The 24,018-nt window shown below is 39.6% G+C and overlaps 1 protein-coding gene across 1 annotated transcript; it reads left to right on the plus strand.

Annotated features, from left to right (window-relative positions):
- Positions 1 to 11,886: 11,886 nt before the first annotated feature.
- Positions 11,887 to 14,403, plus strand: LOC148038514 (F-box protein At5g50450-like). Its single transcript, XM_087672896.1, has 3 exons — positions 11,887 to 12,537; positions 12,686 to 12,851; positions 12,954 to 14,403. The coding sequence occupies exons 1-3, from the start codon at positions 12,098 to 12,100 to the stop codon at positions 13,713 to 13,715; spliced, it is 1,368 nt and encodes a 455-aa protein (XP_087529022.1). The 5' UTR covers positions 11,887 to 12,097; the 3' UTR covers positions 13,716 to 14,403.
- The last annotated feature ends 9,615 nt before the right edge of the window (positions 14,404 to 24,018 follow it).

The following is a 24,018-nucleotide window of genomic DNA, read 5'->3' on the forward strand; positions in this document are numbered from 1 at the left end:
GAAAAAGCTTTCATATAACACCCATATTGGGGGGTCCCTAAATTTTAGGAGATCCCTAAATTTTAGGAGGTCCCTAAAATTTAGGAGCCTCGAATTAGCCTAAAAATGCTAGTCCTAAAAAATAGGGATGTCATTCTAAAAATAGTAAGTTCTGTACTCTGACTGTGCTTACTAAATTTGGTTGTTTCTATTCTTGACAGTATTCAACCCAAAAAGGAAGGCCATAAAGAAGAGACAAGTGTCAAGACACTTGTCACACAAGTTTCCAAGTATCCCACCACTTGTCACATCTCATGACATGTGGCTGGACACTTGTCTTGTGCTACTCCACTTTCCCCTTTTGTACTAGCTCTCCCCTCTCCTATAAATAAGAGCTCGTTTTTCTTCATTGAGTATCATTTTTCTTTGCTGTAAACTCATGTACAGCACCCACAGATAGCCAGAAACTGGCCCCATCCATCCCCATCATCATCCCCCACTTCTCCATTATCAAATTCCTCCATATTCCCTCTTCTATCACTGCTGTTTTACAAGACAGCAAGCCTGTAAATTCATTACAGCACCTCCTTCTTGAGCTCTTTCTTCCATTTTAGCTACAAGAAGCAAGCCATATCCATGTACTGCTGATCAACGATGGAGAAAGGCTGAATTCCCCTTTTTCTTCTCTCATAGTGTAAAGAAATCAGTTCTTATCATTGCATAATAGATAATGCATGTGTGTTTGTACATCTTTGCATGATCTTGTGAGAGTGTGAATTACTTCTTCTCACTCTCAGGTTGATTGTAACTGAGCTCTTCCCTAAGGGACTTGGGTTGAGCAGAAATACATCCCTTCGAGGGGGGTTGCCCATCTTCAACCCTCAATCTTGTCTCCATTACTTTTACATTTTCATGGCTATAATTTTGTGAGTTATTTTCATTTTCAGCTTTAAGTGTTCATTCTCTTTTATATTAAATCTGAAAAACAAGTGAATATCATAATTGTTAAGCATACTACGTTGTTCGGGGCGTTTATAGTGGTATCAGAGCTTTGGCTCGGTCCTCACCCCCAACACTGGTAGTGCTTACAACTATAAGTTTGTTTGTTTTCAGCCCTTGCATTGAGTGCGTGAGCATATGTTTTTTCTTTAGTCTCAATGGATCAATCGAGTGCTATCCTTCAAGCCATTCAAAGTCTTAGAGAGGAGAATCAGCAAATTCGTGAGCAACTTCTCAAACTAGAAAAAGTTGAGAATCCCAAAGAATTCAAGGAAAGAAGCCCATCTACTTCAAGAAGACAAAGCCATACCAATGAAAGGAGTCAATCAAGAAGTCCAACTACTTCTAAGAGGCAGTCCCATTCTACTTCAAGACAAAGAAAGAGATCGCGTCGAAGCTCATCCTCTTCTTCAAAGTCATCTGGCGCCTATTCTGATGGATCCTCTTCTAGTAATGAAGAGTCACACCCTTCTCGTGGAAGACCTCATCATCGTCAAAGGCGTCGACATTCTTCACCCTCATCTCCATCTTCATCCCCATCAAGCACTTCATCATCTTCAACCTCAAGATCCGAGCATGGACGAAGGCATAAGAAGAAGAAGAAGACTAAGTCACTATCTCAACTTGAAAAGAAGATCAAGTTCAGTATGTATGATGGTTCCCGAAATCCTGATCTTCTTTTGAAGTTTATTCGTCAATTTCAAATTTTGTATGGTCGTGACAAGTATAAAGAAAAAGAAAAGATTAAGTTTGCAGCTTTACATTTAACCGACTTAGCCCATACTTGGTGGACGGGGTTGGAATATGATCATGCTGCCCCAAAATCATGGCGGTCCTTTGTTCGCCTGATACAAAGCCAATTTCTTCCTGTTCATTTCAAAAGAGATGTAAAAATGGAATGGGATAGGCTTTGGCAAAGGAAAAATGAGTCACTTGGTGACTATACCAAGAGATTTTGGGAGCTACTTTTGAAGGTCCAACATTTCAAGAAGATCAGCTGTTCGGAAAAGCTTAGGAAGTTTCAAGGAGGTTTGCATTTTAAACTTCGTACTGCTCTTAATCATTATCATTGTTCTAGTCTCAGGGAACTCATTGACCATGCTGAGACATGGGAAATGGAGCACAATGGCAACAAATCATTCCAAAAGAATGATAAGAAGAGAGTAGCTGATGATGAGGAGTATTCAGCCCCAAATGAAGGACAAAAACAGTGGCAAAAGCAGCCATCAAATCAAAAGAAGATGAAGCCCTATGCACCTCCTAATGCTCCTCAATTTCGCTCCAATCTATACCCACAAGCAAAGCAATTTTCCGAAGAAGAAAAGCAACGCTTCACGAAAGAAGGGAAGTGCTTTAAATGTGGACAAACAGGCCACATAGCGAAGCAATGTCCAAACAAGGGACAAAGCAAGGTTTCTGACAACAAGCCTAGGTCGCCAGTGAAAATCAATGCTATCAATGATGTAGTCGCAAACACAACTCACACTCCAGAGACGCGCAAATTATTAAAAGCTTGGGGACAGTTGCAAGGTAAGCAAGCACTATTCTTGATAGATCTTGGGGCGAATGAAAATATTATTTCCTTGCAATTAGCTAAAGAGCTTGGATTAAAGAATGAAGAGATGGACACTCCGGCAGAAGTTCGCCAAGCTTTAAATGTTGATGAAGGTGACACAATGAAGACTGTGATACCCTACATTGGCAAGCTCAAGTTTCAAATTCAAGGCTACAGTGACGAAGATACCTTCTGTATCGGAGACCTTGATGGTTGCGATGTGATTCTTGGCATGCCCTGGAATCATAGAATAGATTCAACCATCTTCTCTCAGAAAAAGAAGGTAGAACTCACCAACAAAGGCAAGAAGTATGAGATCCAAGCTGGAGTTTCTGGAGACACCATACCTATGGTAAGCCATATGCAAGTCTCTAGAGCAATTAAGGATTGTGTTCAATGTTGTCTGCTTTATGTCACTGATGTAAAAGATAATATGAATGTTGAAAACCAAGAGCAACTTCAGCTCTTGGAAAAGTATAAAGATTATTTTTCGAAAGATCTTCCTTATCAGCTTCCCCCAGAAAGGCCAGAAGACCATCATATTGATATTATCCCGGGCAGTTCTCCTCCTAATATAGCACCATACCATGTGAGCCGTCCTCAACAAGAAGAAATCAGAAAGCAAGTCGAAGACCTACTCAACCGTGGGCTAATTAGGCCAAGTAGCTCACCATTTTGTTCACCGGTTCTTCTTGTTCAAAAGAAAGATGGCACATTCAGGATGTGCATTGATTATCGAGCCCTCAACAAAATCACTGTGAAGAATCGGTTTCCTATTCCCAGAATTGATGACATTTTGGATCGTCTAGGAGGCTCAAAGGTTTTCAGCCGCATTGATCTAAAGAGTGGTTATCATCAAATTAGGGTAATACCACAAGATGTACACAAAACTGCTTTCCGTACTTCATACGGTCTTTATGAATTCTTGGTGGTTCCTTTCGGATTAACCAATGCACCAGCCACCTTTAATCGAATGATGGAGCGCATCTTTAGAGAGCATCGACAATATGTCGGTACTTTCTTTGATGATATTCTTGTCTTTAGCAAGAATGAAGAGGAGCATCATCAACACTTGGAAATTGTTCTACAATTACTACAACAAAATCAACTCTTGGTAAATGGTAAAAAGAGTGAATTTTTCATGCATAAAATAAATTACCTTGGGCATGTCATCTCTTCTGAAGGGATTCAGATGGATCCTGAAAAGATCAGGATAATCCAAGAATGGCCTCATCTTCGTGATGTACATGAGGTGCGATCGTTTCTTGGCTTATGTTCTTATTACCGCCGCTTCATCAAGCATTTTGCGCATATGGCTTCTCCACTTCATGACCTTACAAAGAAGAAGATCTCTTTCCAATGGAAGGAAAAAGAGAAGGCAGCCTTCACAAGGCTGAAAACAGCTCTTACTTCTGGACCTGTTCTTATCATTCCAGATCTGGTAAAACCATTTGTGGTGGAAGCAGATGCTTGCGGTGATTGTATTGGTGCAGTGCTAAATCAAGAAGGCCATGCCGTAGCCTTTGAAAGCCGCCGTCTAAATGATGTGGAGAAAAGGTATGACATTTATGAAAAGGAGCTCTTAGCAGTGGTTCATGCTTTAAAGATATGGAAACATTATCTTTTAGGCAATGAATTCCTTATTAAAACCGATCATCAAAGCTTGAAGTATTTCAAGACTCAAAAGCATTTGCAGGAGAAACATGCAAGATGGAAAAATTTCTTGTCTATGTTTCATTTTCAAATTATGTACACTCCAGGGAAACAAAATGTAGTTGCTGATGCACTTTCTAGAGTGCCTCGCATTGCAACTATTACAGTGGCTCATCATGAAGATTTTCAAACGATGAAGAATACTTATGATGAAGATACTGATTTTGTAGCAATTTGGTCAAATTTACAGCAAGGAGGTTCTCATCCAGATTATTCCATCAAAGATGGTTACCTTCTCATGAACAATCGCCTTTGTGTCACTCTTCCTGTTCGACAAAAGGTGCTTAAAGAAAGTCATGAACCCCCTTATGCAGGGCATAGAGGGAGGGCAGCCACTCTAAGTGCAATTGAGCGCTACTTTTATTGGCCAACATTACGAAAAGATACACATAACTTCATTGAGGCTTGTCTGGTATGCCAAAAATCCAAATATGATAGGCAGAAGATTCCAGGATTGTTGCAACCTCTTCCAGTGCCCAAAGATCTATGGGAATCTATCACAATGGATTTCATCTCAGGTATTCCAAGAACACCTCAAGGTCATGATATGATTTGGGTCATAATTGATAGATTCAGCAAACAATCACATTTTATTCCATGTCATAAAACATTGAAATCCGCACAAGCTGCAAGACTTTTCATTCAACATATCTTCAGATTACATGGTATGCCTTCTGAGATCATTTCAGATAGAGACTCCAAATTCACAAGTAACTTTTGGCGTGCTTTATTTGAGAATTTGGGAACCACTTTAAAGTTCTCCTCAGCTTTTCATCCTCAAACTGACGGCCAAACAGAGGTGATGAATCTCACTCTTTTGGATATGTTGAAAGCTTATGTTAGTGAACATAAGTCACAATGGGAGAAATATCTTCCATTATTGGAGTTTGCTTACAACAATACAGTGCACTCATCCACAGGGAAAGCTCCAAATGAAATAGTACAGGGTAAAGTGATTCCTGCTCCAATTATTCGCACTAAAGATAAGATTTTTGCTGCTGATGAGTTTGCTTCAGATTTAAAAACAACAATGGATCAAGTTCGAGCCACTATCAAAGTTGCGCAAGAGCGACAAAAGAAGCAAGCAGATAAACGAAGAAGACCTTTGGCTTTTGAAAAAGATCAATATGTCTTGCTAAAGTTTGATAAAAGCAGGCTCAAACAAGGTTCTGGTCAAAATTCATCTTTTCCAAAGCTCTCCAGTAGATACTTTGGACCCTTCAAAGTGATTGAGAAAATAAATGAAGTTTCTTATCGACTTGAGCTTCCTGCTCATTGGAAAATACACAACGCTTTTCATGTAAGTTTACTAAAACCTTACATAGGACCAGAACCAAAGGAACCCATTACTGAAGATCCCCCAGAAGTTGAAGAAACAGAGCAACTCTTGGAACCTGAAAAGATTTTGTTTCTCAAGGATCGAACCACGAGAAGTGGCCTTGTGACACGAAAATTCTTACTAAAATTCAAGAATCTACCCACAACAGATGCACAGTGGGTAGATGAAAAATTCATGAAGGATTACTCAAATATTCTACAGCAATATCAAGAAGCTTTTCAGTTGAGGACAGCTGAATAAAAGCCAGAGGGCTGTCACAACGCTATAGAAATAGAATTTGTATCCTTTTTCATTAATTTGTCTATATAATGATTTATTAAATTTATTTCATTTTCACTAATTAGATATAAAGAAAAGTGCATTGGAGCTGGCCACTGATGAGTGGTCACAGGTTATGGTGGACCCACGCGGTGGGTTAGAGAAAAGATAGTTCACACTTCCACCTATATGACCCGATTGGGCGCCTGTGACTAGAACTCACGCATATCAGGGTTAGACTCGCACACAGAAAGGATTGATGCCTTGAAGTGTGGGCTAGATCCACTAGAACAGACAGTTACAATCAACAAGATGGCATGATCATGAAATGCTTGTATAATGTGCATGTGTGGGCTGAAAGCCTGAAATGCACATTTCTTTGCATAGGAAAGTCACATGAAGATTCGGATACCATTTTTGCGATGTACACAGAAAAATCTTTCATATGACACCTATATTGGGGGGTCCCTAAATTTTAGGAGATCCCTAAATTTTAGGAGGTCCCTAAAATTTAGGAGCCTCGAATTAGCCTAAAAATGCTAGTCCTAAAAAATAGGGATGTCATTCTAAAAATAGTAAGTTCTGTATTCTGACTGTGCTTACTAAATTTGGTTGTTTCTATTCTTGACAGTATTCAACCCAAAAAGGAAGGCCATAAAGAAGAGACAAGTGTCAAGACACTTGTCACACAAGTTTCCAAGTGTCCCACCACTTGTCACATCTCATGACATGTGGCTGGACACTTGTCTTGTGCTACTCCACTTTCCCCTTTTGTACTAGCTCTCCCCTCTCCTATAAATAAGAGCTCGTTTTTCTTCGTTGAGCATCATTTTTCTTTGCTGTAAACTCATGTACAGCACCCACAGATAGCCAGAAACTGGCCCCATCCATCCCCATCATCATCCCCCACTTCTCCATTATCAAATTCCTCCATATTCCCTCTTCTATCACTGCTGTTTTACAAGACAGCAAGCCTGTAAATTCATTACAGCACCTCCTTCTTGAGCTCTTTCTTCCATTTTAGCTACAAGAAGCAAGCCATATCCATGTACTGCTGATCAACGATGGAGAAAGGCTGAATTCCCCTTTTTCTTCTCTCATAGTGTAAAGAAATCAGTTCTTATCATTGCATAATAGATAATGCATGTGTGTTTGTACATCTTTGCATGATCTTGTGAGAGTGAGAATTACTTCTTCTCACTCTCAGGTTGATTGTAACTGAGCTATTCCCTAAGGGACTTGGGTTGAGCAGAAATACATCCCTTCGGGGGGGGTTGCCCATCTTCAACCCTCAATCTTGTCTCCATTACTTTTACATTTTCATGGCTATAATTTTGTGAGTTATTTTCATTTTCAGCTTTAAGTGTTCATTCTCTTTTATATTAAATCTCGAAAACAAGCGAATATCATAATTGTTAAGCATACTACGTTGTTCGGGGCGTTTACAGATGGAGGGCGAAGAGCTCTGGCTTGGAGCGTATAGAGGAGATACACATGCATAATGTATATGAAGAGACAGAGGCCAAGTTTTTTTTTAGAATGAAGTGGACCACTGTATGTCGAACATGAGGGTGTTATGGAGGCATCGATGTAGTGTCTCCATCTAGTCAATCTAATGGATATTTGTCACCTCCATGATTTGTTATGCCTATAGGCACATCTACTCCCGTGACTCTGGGTTTTTCTTAGCCGCCCACGAGTGGCAACCCTATGGGTGCTACTCCAAGAGATACTATCCCCGCAGGTACACTAGACATACAGGGGTCTCCTGATTATACCCCTACCCAAGAGTGTAGTCGTAGAGGTGGAAGAGGACACACCTAAGACATATCCCAATAGGGTATGACTACCTTATAGAATAATAGGATAGGTGCTGTAATAATGAATGATGAGGGGAGGACCTGGTCTTATCTCGTATGAGGGAGTTGTGCCAACAAGTATTTAGGCACAATGTTCTAGACCATTGGAAGAATATACCCGAGGGGAGCAAGGACTATGTGGTGGCGTCTTTGCATGAGGAGTTTTCGGTACCTACTATGGCGGTAGAGAGATTTTCCACTGGGTGGATAATGGAGTGTATGCGTGCATATATGTGACATAGATGATCAAAAGTACGCAAAGTAATTAAGAGTGGTACCTCAAAGATCGAGTGGCTAGATGTAGAGGATTGGTAGAGGCTCAATAGAGGAGGCCATAGATTCTCTGGGACAATGGCAGTAGAGCAGGAGGCAATGACGATGAGAGCATGATTGGAGGCAGGGGTGGTGTATCATTTGGGGAGTGGTGGCCACATGACTTATTTGGAGGACTTTGTAAGTTTTCTTTTAATTTTTCTCGCTTTCTTATTTGGAATATTACTTGTAGTAACAATCATGTTTCTAACAATACTATTCTATTTTCCTTGTATAGCACTCCATCACAAACCGCAATCCCACAGGTTTGGAGACTCCATATATAGAGAGACACGGTCTTACTACACTTATCGATAGATTATACGTATGTGACGGCCTAGTAAGTCAATTATCTTTTTTGTTGATAGTCACTTATTTTTTTTATAATGCATTATGTATAGTGGACTAATGTATGGCTATTCATTTTATAAAGTCCATTTGATGCTCCTTTGCATCATGACAATCTTTTAAATAATGGCGAGGATCTGTAGCACGTGCTTGGATTCGTGGAGCGTACATCATCTTTTTTAGTCCTATGATTTGTGCAAGCCTCTTCCATGTAGCATTCCTTTGATGTACTTTATCATTCTTTGTATAAAATCACACTTTGTGACATTTATAGATAGATTTTTATGTTTGTTTTGGCTCTGCTCTCTATAGTTCCATGTAATTTCATGAGTTTTCATTGATAGTCTTGTACTTATTTTATGAGTTATCAGTCTTGTGGTTTTAAGTAGTTTTTGCACCTGTCTTGACGACGATTGCATATCCAATATGTAATTGTTTTGTAGAACATTATACAGCACATGGTGCTATGGGTGGCCCCATAAAAATTTTTCCCTTTATAACCATAGCTTTTTGCATCACTAATTTACTGCACACGCTACTATTAGCGACACAAATAGTGATTTCCCTTGTGATGAATTTGTAGAGATGCTTAGATTGATGCTTTTAGTGACGGACGGGGACAATTTTTATAATGAACATTTGCGTCACTTTGAACGTCGTATGAGGCTTGTATCTTGTAGTAAAGTATCCATACCTATATGCAATTTTAACATTGTCTAAATGAATCATGGAACAAGCTTATCATTTCATGCATCATTTAAGCATCAACTAGGACTTACATAATGAGAGATGCTCCAATAAATGAAAATTAACATTGTTACGAGCCAGGGGGGAGGGGAACAATGTTATCATGTGTGTGTGGTCTTTGACTGCACGAAATGTAATGTTGAGTTGGGGAAACATACATAGATACACTTGCTATGGTTGAAGAAGTTGACATGGTAGAGCCCATTGATGATGAACCAAAAGCAATCAATTTCAGCACAAGACTCTTTAGAGGATGAAGTAACTAAATGATAGTGCTAGTAAAGGAGTTTAGAGAAGTATTTTCCTTTTCTTCTAAGGACATTAAGAAACAACCAAGGATGTGTGCAAACATGTTTAAAATGCTATGTCACTTAAGTTTAGATATTCAACTTGACCCATATTATGCATCTATTATGAGTCTAAGATCAAAAAATAATTATAAGGAAGTACTAAGAACGTGTATAAATATATCATATTTGGTTGAGAATGCCAAGGGCATTTAAATCCAGATATAGTAGTTGAACCATGTTGTGCATCTAAGATGAAGAAAGAGTTATAACGAGATTAAGAAATTAACAACGAAGTGTATAAATGTACCATACGTTTGGTTGAGAATGCCTAATCAATTAATTCCAAACATAGTACTTGACCCATATTATGCATCTAAGATGAGTCTAAAACCAATAAAGAGTTATAATCTCTCAGATATGGTTTTAGTAATTAAGATTCAGAAACCAATTTACAATAATGTCCTTATAAGCAAATGCATCGAAGATAAACAAAACCTTTGTAGACTAGTACACTATGGGTTTCCTAAAGGGGTACGTTGTAGACTCACACAAGATACTCTTGTAAGAGTGGGGAACACCTGGGTGCATGGATGATGGTTATGCTTTCCCCCTTGACCTTTCATTCATTATTTATGAATGCAACCTTGAGAGTAAAGCCACCTTTTGCAACAAACGATCTTACCTTAGGGCATGTGGTGTCTAAGAATGGATTATCCGCATATGAGAGAAAGATGAGATTCACCTATTATTGGTACCTTGAGCAAATTAGGAGGGAGATAAGGATTCAAGCTGTTTACCAATTAGGATTCATACGTGTGACTTTTGTAAAGATTACTCACGATACATACCTTCTAACACGATGCGTCACTGTAGGGGAGACTCTTCCAGCTCAGACTTTCAAAACGAGCATATAAACTTCCATCTTCAGGATAAAATAGACTGTTCAGTTCTAATGAAGTTGTAGTTCAGCTGGTACAAGCAGACTGCTCAACAGTGCTAATGGAGTTGCAATAGACTGCTCAGTGCTAATGGAGTTGTAGTTCAATTGATACAAAGCAGATGCGAGAGCTCCCTCTCATCGTTGTGGTATAGCCTTTGTTGTAGGCAGCTGGACGGCTATAATTATAATTCAGCTGGTACAAGCAGACTGCTCAACAGTGCTAATGGAGTTGCAATAGACTGCTCAGTGCTAATGGAGTTGTAGTTCAGCTGATACAAAGCAGATGCGAGAGCTCCCTCTCATCGTTGTGGTATAGGCTTTGTTGTAGGCAGCTGGACGGCTATAATTATAACCTCGTTCTCCGTTTTCAGATCAGTGCAGGCAAGAGGCGCTACAGAACCCTCGCCCCGCCCCCCGCCCCCCCCACTGTTCCCCCTCCTTACTGCTTCCATCCCTTCGTCGCTGCAGCTTTAAACAGCGAGCGTGCTATACAATGAAAAAGTCTACCAGGAATTTAGGAAAGTCGCCGTCGGTGATGGCCAGCCAGGAGAGGCGGCAAGATTCTGCTGAAATATGTTCTGTAGTATTTTACCACGGGCGCGCCTGACTGATGCGAAACGATAAGCACAAGTAGTGACTGATGATGCGAAGGTAAATAAAATGGAGATGTGACGCGAAAAGATAAGCATAATTAGTGTGATAATAATAGAAAGAATTAAGACAAAGGCTGACCCATTAGTGCACGTGATAAATATAATTAGTATGATAATAAAAGTTTTAACATATATGATTTGGTAGAATGACCGTGCGGCACACGGGTGAGTTCTTATGATCTCATCGGGGTTACGTGTTGTGATTGGCAGAGTCGTGGGGTTAGTAGGAGGCGGCCACTTGCCGTGCACGAAACACCATCTGTAGCCGGAGACATGACCACCGTCACTGCAGCAGTAGGGCCAGCTGCCCCCCCGCCAAGTCTCTTCTGTTCTGCCCACTCGCTGCCACAGTCCCCACGTGAACGCCGACCCTCTACAAATTTACATCCATTTGCAAAATTACATCCACTTTTATAACCCTTTTTGATTCCCTTTCTGGAGCATGCGCTTTTCCCGATTTGATAGTACACGCCTTGGGATACAAGATGGCATTTGCATTACAACCTTAACTGTCAATCCGTCACATATTACTTCACAAAGAGGCTGTCTATCTAGATAACTAGTGTCAAGCTATCTAGGCCTATCGCCCATGTAAATTGCTTGTACATAGACAAGCTATCTAGGCTTATCTAGTTGCTGTATCATTTTCCTCTCTCGAAGTCCCCCGATGATTCGTTGACTTACGGGAACCCAATAAGTCACTCGGTGGGTCGCATGCTCCTTTCTCCTTATCATAAGGCTTCGTACGCCCCCTCCCTGTAAACTTGTAAAAGGCTTATAATGCAAAGGCATATTAATTAGTTGGCCTGTTGGTCCTCTCGATGATCGATTGTCTACCTCCTTTTAATAGGGAGAGGCACTTGTTCTTGTGCGGAAAGCTGCGCCTTTGCTTATTTATATTCCACGAGTAGAACATGGCGCTAGTTTTTCTTCAATCTTTTTGCCCACTCATCGCCGCCCATGGAATAGATATTATACTCTCCTACACTACATATATATTGTTGTGTTCTTTGATCCACTGCATGTAACCTGTATCTTTATACATTAGGACGAGTGATAAAATCAACGCTTAGCTAAGTAAAGTCGATTTCGGCTTTTTACAGAAATGCATTCTATTAAGAACTGCGAGAGTCGTCGCTGCGAGATCGCTCCGTTTCAGTACAGTGCTCATTACCGGGCGTTCATGTACCGTGTACTGAGCCAAAGGTATGCACTGAGGTCAGGGCAAGAAGGGGAGTCTACTGGTGATAATTCTTCGCATCAAGATGGATTAAGTAGAGGATCATCTAAGAGGTTGAGAGCATTGGAAATGGACTGTGGTGATAAATCTTCAAAGCACGATATTGGATTAAGACATAGAGGATCGTCCAAGAGGTTGAGAGCATCGGAAATGGTCTGCGAGGATCAAGAGCATCAACATGTACTGCTAAGCGGTGAAAACGACACAACAGTCGACGAATTACCTGACGATGTATTGATCAGCATCATGGTGTGGATCTCATCAAGGGCGTCTAGTCCAAGGGAACTACTGAGCGTGATGCTAACGTGAGTGGTGGGATGCTGATAATCAACTAGTTATGGCAACGATCTTACAAGTTGATTAAGCAGTTAATTTCATGTTTATAGTTGAAGTGAATTTGGGACTGATATCGTGAATCTTAGTTGACTCTTGGCCATTTGGATTGTGGTGCAGGTGCAAGCGTTTCTATGAGCTAGGTCATAAGAATCCAGAGGTGCTAGAGAAAGCAAGTGTCGGAGCGCTGTCGGTAAGGGCCGGATCATGGAGCGAAGGAGCGTACCGACACATGAAGCGGTGCGCGGAAACTGGGAATGTGGAGGCCTCTTATATGCTGGGCATGGTGAGATTGCGAGCTTACCTGCGTTTATAAAATATAGACACTAATTAGCAACGAAGATTTGAAGTAACGCAGCTCTGATCATGGTGCGTACTGTGCTGCTAGATCCGATTCTACTGCCTCGGCGAGAGAGCTGGAGGTGTGAGCCTGATGGCGAAGGCTGCGATGGCGGGGCACGCGGAGGCGCTGTTCGCACTAGCAGTGATAGAGTTCAACGGGAGCGGGGGCAGGGCGAAGGACCTGAAGGCGGGGGCTCGGCTGTGCGCCCGGGCGGCGCGATTGGGCCACGTGGATGCCACGCGGGAGCTGGGGCACTGCCTGCAGGACGGCTACGGGGTGCGGCGGGACGAGGGGGAGGGCAGGAGGGTGCTGGCGGCGGCGGTGGCGGCAGAGGAAGCGGAGAGGGGCGGCGCAGTCATCTGGGACGGCGGTAGGGGCTGCTGGCTGCAGCTGCTTCGGTGGAGGCCGCCGCCGTGCGCGCCTGCGCAGGCGTTTCTGCGGGATTGGTTCCGGCAGCGGGCAGTGCCGGGGGAGGAAGGGGAGCTGCGGCTGTGCTCGCAGCCGACGTGCGGGCGGCTGGAGACGCGGAAGCACGAGTTCCGGCGGTGCTCGCACTGCGCGGCGGCGCACTACTGCTCGCGGGCCTGCCAGGCCCGCGACTGGAAGCTCCGCCACCGGCACGACTGCGTGCAGCTGCCCCAGCTGGGCCCCGCCGCCGGCCACGACCACCGCTTGCACGTCGTCCACATCCACCACCACAACATCATTATCCACCATCACCAACTACACGACCACCGACCGATGGGCGTCCACCCTCCTGAATCCTCCTCGTCAGCACGACCCTGGAATTATCGGCCACCAACATAACGAGGACGTCGATCCGCAAGAAGTCATGCCCACCATCATCCTTTCAAAGGATCATCTGTCCTGTAATGTATCCGACGGAACTGATCCTTGACGAAACCCGTGACTTGCGACAAGTCACGACACCCCCCTCAACGCGGCATTGATAACTATCCTATCGCCTTAAATTGTTCAATAGGCTACCTGAGTGAATTTCTGCATTATCATTCACAAACAGAGTGTACTTGCAGGCCGCTCATACGTCACTTCGTGTCTACAAGTGCACCCTTCAAGTTGCTATTGACTCTAGGCATTAATAAAAGGGGCTTGACTGAAGTTTTCCTAGTTCGAAAAGGTATTGGGAAGGTCCCATAATTACTTGTTAAGACTTCTCTCAAAACCCTAGGCTGGCGTGTGCCCTTTACTCTCCTAAGTCGAGACGACAGATTGACCTTTAAAATGGATGACGGCAATAATAATGCAAGATTTTCTCTTCCTCCCTATAGTTATGATGCATGATACATCATTGTTAACTTACGCTTTAGCTTTTGCTCAATGCTCTTACTTTGTTCAGTCCTTCCATTTTGGAGCGAGCAAACTACTCGCACATGTATATGTATGGAAATGTCAAAGTATGTATTGGATGTTTTTTTTAAAAAGGGGAAATTTTGCAATAGGATTGGGGAGGGCTTTTCTCTAGAAAAGCCTAATCCTTGCATAGTAGTAATACATCAAATCATTTCTTAGCAATTTTATGTGCATATGTATGATTTTTCATGCTGCATTTTCCCTTCATCCTATGGTTGATTCAAGCAACATAGCACCACGTGCATTCTAAGCTATGTATAAGATTTGTTTGGCTTTTACTCTCCCCCATGCTTGTTGGATTTTGATGAGAATTTTGACTCTCTTCTTATGTTTATGCTCAAGTATTTTTGCATCAACGTCAAGTTGCAACAATAAGTTGCCTTTTAGTGTTTGTGTAGCATCAAAATCAATGGAGTTACATAGTTAGTTAATTATCCATGAATAAGGGCTTTTAATCCCATCCATATGACAATGGGGATTCCCATATGTCTTTCCAACTGAGCATAGTGGGTTGAAAAGGTAGGATTAGACCCTCCAAAAATTACAAATCCTACAAGTTGACTTTACAATTGATAAAAGGTAGGATCAAACCTTGCAAAATTTGCAAAACCTAAAAGTTGACATTACAATTGATAAACAAGTGGGGGATGCTAACTCATATTCACTAGCCGCATCTCTACCAACTCCTAATTTTGTATGCCCTTTCATTGGTCCATAAGGTCTTATTGAGTATAAACCACATTAAGCATGACATTTTACGTTGAATGTAGGGAAGCCAAATATTACCAAACATGTATTGTCATTCATGTTGGGAATTCCCACTCTATTAAGTTTGTTAAAGAGTCTTTCTAGAGGGTGCGGTCAAACTTGTACCTTGGATAGCTTGAATTTATCATTGTCTCTAATTAGTCCACAAAAAATCCTAGCTATGATTATTAAACTAAGCTTTTGAGGTGTTCATCATGATAGAATCTATATCTACTTATTATATTATTTTAGCTATAGGTTCGAAAAGCCTCGAACCTACCCCCTTTTCCAAACCTCCCTTTTTCAATCAAAATCCCCTCCTCTCCTCTCTTTCTCATGTGCAATATCTCATTTTCTCTTCCCCTTCCCTTTTTACCATTAAAGCCCTCCCTCCTCCCCTCACCTTCCTTTTTTAAATTAAGACCCCTTCCCCTCTCTCTCACTTATAATCTCTCTCTTTCTTTTCCCCATCTCCTTTTTAATTAAATTCTTCCCCCCTCCCTCTCTCTCATGTGTAGGGCCTAGGTTTTCTCTCTCTCTCTCTCTCTCTCTCTTCTTTAATTAAATCAAACTTCTTTTTAAATCAAAAGATTCTCTCTCTCTCTCTTAGATTAAACTTTTCTTTAATTAAACATTTTAAAAGCTTTTTTTAATTTAAAATTTTTGGAACATATTTTTTCACACACTTTGAGAGAGAAAGAGAGAGAGAGAGAAGAAGAAGAAGAAGAAGAAGAGCAAAGAGAATAGTCTTTTTTTAATCAAACATTTTTCTTCTCCCTCTCCCCCTTCTCTCTCATGTGTAAGGCCTAGGTTTTCTCTCTCTTTTTCTCTCTCTCTCTCTCTCTCTCTCTCTGTGTGTGTGTGTGTGTTAGATTAAACTTTTTAATGTAAACATTTTGTTTTATTAAAATAAAGAGAGAGAGAGAGAGAGAGAAGAGAAAAAAAGAGAAGAGGGAGAAGGGAAACAGAGAGAAAGAGAATTATAGAGAGAGGAAATATAAAATTTAGGAGAGAGAAAGAGAAAAATAAAAAATAAAAAGAGAGAAGAGAGGGGGAGAGAGACAAAGAGAAGAAAATGAGAGAGAGAAAATAAGAAGAAGAGAAAATTTGAACACAATGAGAGAATTATAGAGAGAGAAAATATAAAATTTAAAAGAAAGAAAGAGAATTATAGAGAGAAGAAATATAAAATTTAAGAGAGAGAGAGAGAAGAAAAGAAAAAAGGAAAAGAGAGGAGAGAGGGGGGGAGAGAGAGAGAAGAAAATGAGAGAGAAAATAAGAAGAAGAATTATAGAGAGAGAATTATAGAGAAATGAAATATACAAATTTTAAAAAAGAGAAACTTTTTTTTTAATTAAAATAAGGATATATATATATATATATATATATATATATATATATATATATATATATATATATATACTAAGAGCAAAAAAGAAAGAAGAGGAGAGGGAGAGAACAGAGAGAAAGAGAATTATAGAGAGAGGAAATATAACATTTAAGAGAGAGAGAGATAAAGAAAAAAGAAAAAAAGAAGAGAGAGGGGAGACAGAGACAGAGAGAGAAAATAAGAAGAAAAAGAAGAGAGAATTTGAACATAGAGAGAATTATAGAGAGAGGAAAGATAAAATTTAAAAGAAAAAGAAAAGAAAAGAAATTAAAGAAAAGTAAAAAAAAAAGGAGAGAGAAGGAGAGGAGAGGAGAGTGGAGAGAGATAGAGAGAAGAATAAGAATAAGAATAAGAAAGAGGAAAAGAGGAAGAGAGATGGAGAGAAAGAGAAAAGAGAATTCTTTTTATTTATTTATTTATTTTTGAGAGAGAGAGAATATAAAATTTAAAAGAGAGAGAAGGAGAGAAGAAAAAGATAAAATTTAAAAGGGAGAGAGAGAGAGAGGAAAAAAAGAAAATTAGGAGAAAAGGGAGAAGAAGAAAAGGGGGTGGAGAGGAGAGAGAGAGAGAGAATATAAACATAAAGAGAGAATTATATATATGGAAAAGATAAAATTTACATACTTTAAGAGAGACTGGGGAGGGGGAGAAAGAAAGTGAAAGAAAGAAGAAGAAGAAGAAGAGAGAGAGAACATGCAGAAAGAATCATAGAGAGAGAAAATATAAAATTTAAAAAGAGAGAGAATAAAAAATAGAGAAAGAGATAAGGAAAAGAGAAGAGAGAGAGAGAGAGAGAAAAGAGAAAATTTAAAAAGAAAATGAAGAGAGAGAAGAAGAAGAAAAAAAAGAAAAAAAGAGGAGAGGGAGAGAGAAGGAAAAGAGAAGAGAGAGGGGGGAGAATAAAAGGAGAAAGAGAGAGAAGAAAAGCGGGGAGAGAAAAGAAAGAGAGAGAGAGATCCAGGAGAAAAGAAAAATAAACTAAAATAGAAGGCAAAGAAAGAGAGAGAGAGAGAGAGAGAAAAAAATAAACATAGGGAATTTGGGGGGGGAGAGAGAGAGAGAGAGGAAAAAGAGGAGAGAGAAAGATGAGAAATGGATTGTTGAGCAAAGTTGCTTGCTGTGCTATTACAGCAAGCAACTTCGCTTGCCGCTTCGAGACAACGTTTTGTCCGTGCAAAGCGCGTACGAAACGCTAGTTATTTTATTATTTGAGCTACAAGATCGGGATACGCTGAAACACCAAAGAGCTCCCAAACTTGAAAAGAAATTAATTTGAAAAAATAAATAGAAAAAAATTAATTTAAATTTGTTGAGCTCGTCCTCATTAATGAAAAAAAGTTAATGGAAGAAAGTTTATGATTGGGATGTTTGATAAAGTGAAGGAAAGGTACATTCTCCCATCTCTCTCTCCTCAGGCAACTAGAAGGTGGACCGTGGCGGCAGATGCAACTGGAGGGTGGCATCCGAGAGGGCATCGGCAAAGGTCTTACACACACACACTCTCTCTCTCTCTCTCGCGTCATTTCCAACACCTCCATGCTGGTATTCTCCTCCCCATACGCTGCCTCGGAGTCAGGAAGCATCCTCCATGCCTGCATGTTAGGAAGCGCAGCAAGTTGCAGAGGAGCGAAACGTGTCACCGCAGGATGATGTGTTGCCGCCAGGATTGCATGTCGCAGAGGAGCACACCATGTCATAGTCGCAGACGATGACATGTCGCCGCTAGGATTCTGTGTCGCAGAGGATGATGTGTCAGGAAGCACAACGTGTCCCAGGCACCGCGATTCCTAGTGGCCTATGTCATCCTTTGCGACTTGCACGCCTTCGTCATCCTCCGTGACACGCAGGCCTAGCGACAATCATTCTTCTAAGTCGTGATCCTCTGCGACATGTTGCGCTTCCTGACACGCAGTCCTGGTGGCAACACGTCATCCTCTGCGACTCACTGCAGTTATAGGAGTCTAGGATGATCTAGGTCTGCAATGGACGACGTAGGCTACTAGAAAGTGCCGTGAGAGAGGCAGAGAGAGAGAGAGAGAGAGTGTGTGTGTGGGGGGGGGGGAGGGTGGATTTACTAGGTTAGTTTTGTTAGAGAAATAGTAGGTAAGTTTTGTTTGAGAGAGAAAGAGAGAGAGAGAGTTGAGAGTTGTGTGTGTGTGTGTGTTTTGTTAGTAATTTAGTTAGTAGGTTTTATTGGTTTAATGTTATTAGTTAGTAATTTAGTTAGTAGGTTTTATTCGTTTAATGTTATTAGTTAGTAAGTTTAGTGTTTTTGCTAGTAGTTTTGTTAGTTGTTTATTTATTTTATTATGTTATTTGTTAGTAAGTTTAGTGTTTTTGGAATTGGTTTGGGGTTAGTCTAGTCTAGTTGTTAATTAGTTGAGAGAGAGAGAGAGAGAGAGAGAGAGAGAGAGAGAGAGAGAGAGAGATTTAGTTAGAGAAATAGTAGGTTAGTTTTGTTACAAAGAGTGAGATAGAGAGAGAGATTTGTTCATAATTTAGTTTATGATGTTATTAGTTAGTAAGTTTATCTAGGTTGGTTGGTTGGAGATAGAGAGTGCGCGTGTGTTTTGTTAGTAATTTAGTTAGTAAGTTTAATTGGTTTAATGTTACTAGTTGGTAAGTTTAATGTTTTGTTGATTGGTTTAGGATTAGTTTAGCTTAGATTGCTAGTTGAATTTAGTTGTTAGTTGTTAATTAGTTGTTAGAAGGTTTGTTAGAGAGAGAGAGAGAGAGAGAGAGAGAGAGAGAGAGAGAGAGAGAATATTCTTGCAATTGCCAATGAATGCCAATAGGTTTAATGCATTGCTATAATAATTGAGTCATCAGATGAATGGTCGCAACTAAGGAGGACGACTTGCTTAGGATAAAACTTATAAGCTCCTATTATCTTGCATGTTTTAAAGTACTTGGACCAGCACTTTTTTATAATAGATATATGCATTTTTTTTATGAAGCTCGCATCGAATGTGTTGTAATGTGCAATGCTTTTGATGTAGTAAATGTTGGGGATAAAGGCACATGTGACTAGTTGCCCATGTATTAGTTACACTAACTATAGCTGCACACCCATACACTGCATGTGGCAGATACCCATCACAATCACTTCATTCTTTATTCTTTCTGTGACATTCAAATAAAGAGAAGGCTGGTCACACATTGTGACTGTTCGAGTTTCCACATTGTGTGTGTGTGTGTGTGTAAATGGGCAAATAGCGATAGCTGTGTGCGACGAAATATAGCAGCATTGCTAACAGCGTTGCAAATGTGACACTAATAGCGACACCATTTTGAGAAAAAAAAGGTCAAAAACCTGAGCGCGACATTTGTCGCAAACAATTTCAAGAGAAAGTGAGAGAGATCATGGCTTTGAGAGGGAGAGGGAGAGGGAGAGAAAGAGGGAAAGAGAGAGAAGGAGAGCTTTTTACTGCTGCCGCCATCACTGCTATATGCGAAGAAGAGGGAGAAGTGCACGAGGGAGAAAGGAGGGATGTCACGAAGAGGAGATGAAGGATCCATCACCGAGCTTTTGCGGTAGGTACATTGTCTATTCTTGCTTTGTTTTTGTGTTTTCTTATTTTCTTTTGTTTGTTTTTCTTTGTAACGAGATGCATTGAGAGAGAAAGAGAGGAAATGAGAGAGAGAGAAGAAGGAAGGAAAAAGAAGAGAGAATGAGAGAGAAAAAAAAGGAAAGATAACAAAGAAAGAAAGAGAGGGAGAGAGGAGAATGAGTGAGAGAAACAACAAGGGGACAGAGAGAAACAAAGAGAGAGGTAACAGAGAAAGAAAGAGAGGGGGGAGATAAAAAGAAATAGAGAGTGAAGGGAGAGGTGGATAAAAGTGGTGCACAGATTGGACGCCGTATGCGCGCGTAGTGAGCGTCAGAAGGTCCCCAAGAACAAAAGAACTCTACTTTTGCACAAAAACAAGGAAGAAAGCTTGCACGACATGAAGCAAGAGACTAATTGGGTGCAATCCCCCCCCATGCCTTGTGTGAGCGCTCCACAAAGCATGTATTTTATATATTATTCATCTTCAAGCTAAAAAAATAGCCCAATTTACAATTAGCACGCTTTAACTTTTGTGTTTGCTTTTGTGCCACTAAAGAATTAAAGCTATTGGGCACCCAAGGACTCAGGCGGTACCCAAATACAATGTCCAATACAAATATATAAATCGTGCGTCCATGCGCATACAAAAATAATAAATAAATATTAAGTGCTTTAATAAATAAGTGCGTCAAAATTATGGACGCCATACCTAAGATACGCACCCATAAAAAATTGATGATAATTTAAATACACGCTATCTTCCAATGCTTCCCAATGCCACCGCTCCTTGCTCTACACATCAACTGAAGCATTCACAATTGTTAGAAAAATAATACAATTAAACCGACAAAAGTGAATACCTAGCAGTCTTCAGCTACAAAAATAAATTGGTTAAAACTCAATCCTAACCTTAATTTATTACGAATGTGCACTCTAAACTCATAAACGTTTATTAATTTAAATATGTATTTTGCGGAATCACCCGCTATGGAATCACCCACTTACACATTAAATTAACAAAACGCTCGAAAAAGATAGGCATCCCCATTGACTTTTTGTACAAAGAATCCACCTTGTGTATGAGCCCCGGTAATAAAATTTTACGGATTCCACCGCAAAACCTTACGGAATCCACCGTAGAATATGCCTCCTGGCATCATACCCCCAGGGTGGGATAGCAATTGTCCTCAATTGTTATTAGCTCAATGTGGAGCTAACAGTGTGGGAAAAGCACTCAGGTCTCTAGCGTGCATCTATTGGGTCTCTTCAATAGGATGATTTTTAAACTTCACCAAATATCTAGAATATCTACGGCCAATTCTAGTGATCATAAAGTCAATATCGATAATAGTTTCAGGCTCTAGGATTTCAGTTTCTTCGTCTAGCAAAGGAGGGTTTTCATAGACATGGTGTACAGGTAGTTGTCCTTTAAAAGGTCGTAATAAACTGATATGAAAGGTGTTGTGGATTTTCCAATGTTGTGGTAATTCTAATTTAAATGCATTGTCATTGATTTTGTGTATGATCTTTAATGGTTCATAAAATCTAGATGCTAATTTGACAACGGGGTGTTTATCTACACTTTGTAATCTTCGTTTTTCAATTTGTAACCAAACATAATCATCAACTTTAAAACTCATAGTTTTTCTTTTCTTGTTTGCTTGTTTTGTGTATGATTGCTGGGCTTTGGCAATCATATCTTTAACTTCATAAAAAATAGTAGCATGCATGTAAGCAATATCATCAGCAGTTTGAATTTTGTTTGATAATGATGTAACAGGTGTAGGCAATCGATATCCATAAATAATTTCAAATGGTGTTTTCTTTGTAGCTGTATGTGGTGTGTTATTATATGCAAACTGAAGTAAATGTAGATATGTATCCCATGTGTGTGGTTTTGAAATTGTGTAGGCACGCAAAAGATCTAAAATGGTACTGTTAGTAGCTTCTGTTTGATCATTTGTTTCAGGATGAAATGCAGATGAAAAATCAATCTTTGTACCTAAGTTAGCAAACAAAGTAACCCAAAAATTATTGCAGAATCTAAAATCACGATCAGAAATAATGACTTTTGGTAAACCATGGTTAGTAAAAACAATTTTAAAAAACAATTGAGCAACTTAAGATGCAGTTAATGTTTTCTTGCATGGAATAAAATATGCTTGTTTGCTAAACCTATCTACAATAGTCCAAATCATATCGTGATTAGCTTTAGTATTAGGTAGACCAGTGATAAAATCCATTGAAATCTGTTCCCATGGTCGTGATGGAATGGATAATGGCATTAGTAAACCATATTGTTTACCATGGTGTCTTTTTACTCGTTGACAAATTAGGCATTCAGATACAAAATTAGATACATCAGTATCCATATGTGGCCAATAAAAATCTTCAATCAATATACGCAAAGTAGATATAATTCCTCTATGACCTTGATATGGGGGACAATGAATTTCATGCAAAACAAATGATCGAAATGGAACAGTCACACATAATCTTTTTTCATAAAACATAAATCCATTAGTGTAAGACAATGAATCAATAGAAATCCAATTATTTGCAACTAGTTTATTCCAATCAGCTTGAAAAGTAGGATCTTGGTGATAAGTATCTTTCATAGGGATAAGGGAATCAAATGATATCACATAAATATTTTGAATTATCGGTCTTCTACTCAAAGCATCAGCAACAACATTCTCTTTTCCAGGTTGATATTATACAAGGGGATGAAAACTTTGAATAAAAGTAGCCCATTTAATGTGCCGGTCAGATATTTGTGGTTGACTAAGGAGATGTCTAATGCTTTGTTGGTCAGTTTTGATCATGAATTTAGATCCCATTAAATAATATTTCCATTGACGTAAGGCTTGTACTACGGTTAACAATTCCTTGTCATAGGTAGAATATTTAAGTTCAGATGGTTTGAGTTTGTAGCTAGAGTAAGCTATGGGGTGAGAATATTTCATAAGGACTGCTCCTATTCCAGATCCACTAGCATCAGTAACTACTAAGAAGAATGGTCTATTGAAGTCAGGTAATTGTAAAATAGGAGCATGAGTTAAAGCATGTTTCAGCAAGTCAAAGGACTTTTGTTGATTGTAAGACCAATTATACACGATACCGTTCTTTAATATTTTTGTCAAAGGTAATACAAGTAATGAGAAATTCCTCACAAATTTTCTGTAAAAGCTAGCAAGACCTAAGAAAGAACGTAATTTATGCACATTTTTAGGTATCGGCCAAGATTGCTTCTATTTTTTTAGGGTCGACTTTAATACCTTCTAATAAAATAATATGTCCTAAATATTCAATTTCTGTTTGAAAAAATTCACTCTTTTCTGGATTAGCATATAATTGATTGTCTTTTAATAACTTAAAAACTAAAGACAAATGTTCATAATGCTCATTCTCATTTTTACTGAAAACTAATATGTCATCAAAGAAAACAATGACACAATGCTGATGTTTCAAAAATATGCAATTCATCATACGACTGAATGTGGCTGGTGCATTAGTTAAATCGAAAGGTATAACCAGAAATTCATAGTATCCAAATTGTGTTCTAAATGCAGTTTTGAATATATTATATTTGTCCAATCTTACTTGATGATATCCAGATTTAAGATCTATCTTGCTGAATATGGCAGATCCTTGTAGCTTGTCCATAAGATCATCTACCCTAGGAATCGGGTATCTATTCTTAACGGTAATTTTATTTAGGGCACGATAATCAATGCACATGCAATAGGTATTATTTTTCTTCTTCACTAATAAAACAGGTGCACCAAATGGAGAACTACTAGGTCTAATTAATCCTCTATTAAGCAATTCATTTATTTGGTTTTGAATTTCTTTCTGTTCAATTTGGTTATGTCTATATAGTGCTTTACATGGCGGTTGTGTTCCAGGAATTAAATCTATCTTATGATCTTCAGGACGTGCAAGTGGTAATCCAGGCGGTAAATCAGCAGCAAAACAATATTGGAATTGGGAAAGAAATTGTATATGCCTAGGATGCATCTGGTTTTCCTTAGCTTGAACTTCATTCACC

This window comes from Lygodium microphyllum, chromosome 3 (assembly GCF_053477565.2).
Source record: "Lygodium microphyllum isolate KBCC chromosome 3, Lygodium_microphyllum_v1.1.10, whole genome shotgun sequence".
Classification (NCBI taxonomy): domain Eukaryota; kingdom Viridiplantae; phylum Streptophyta; class Polypodiopsida; order Schizaeales; family Lygodiaceae; genus Lygodium; species Lygodium microphyllum.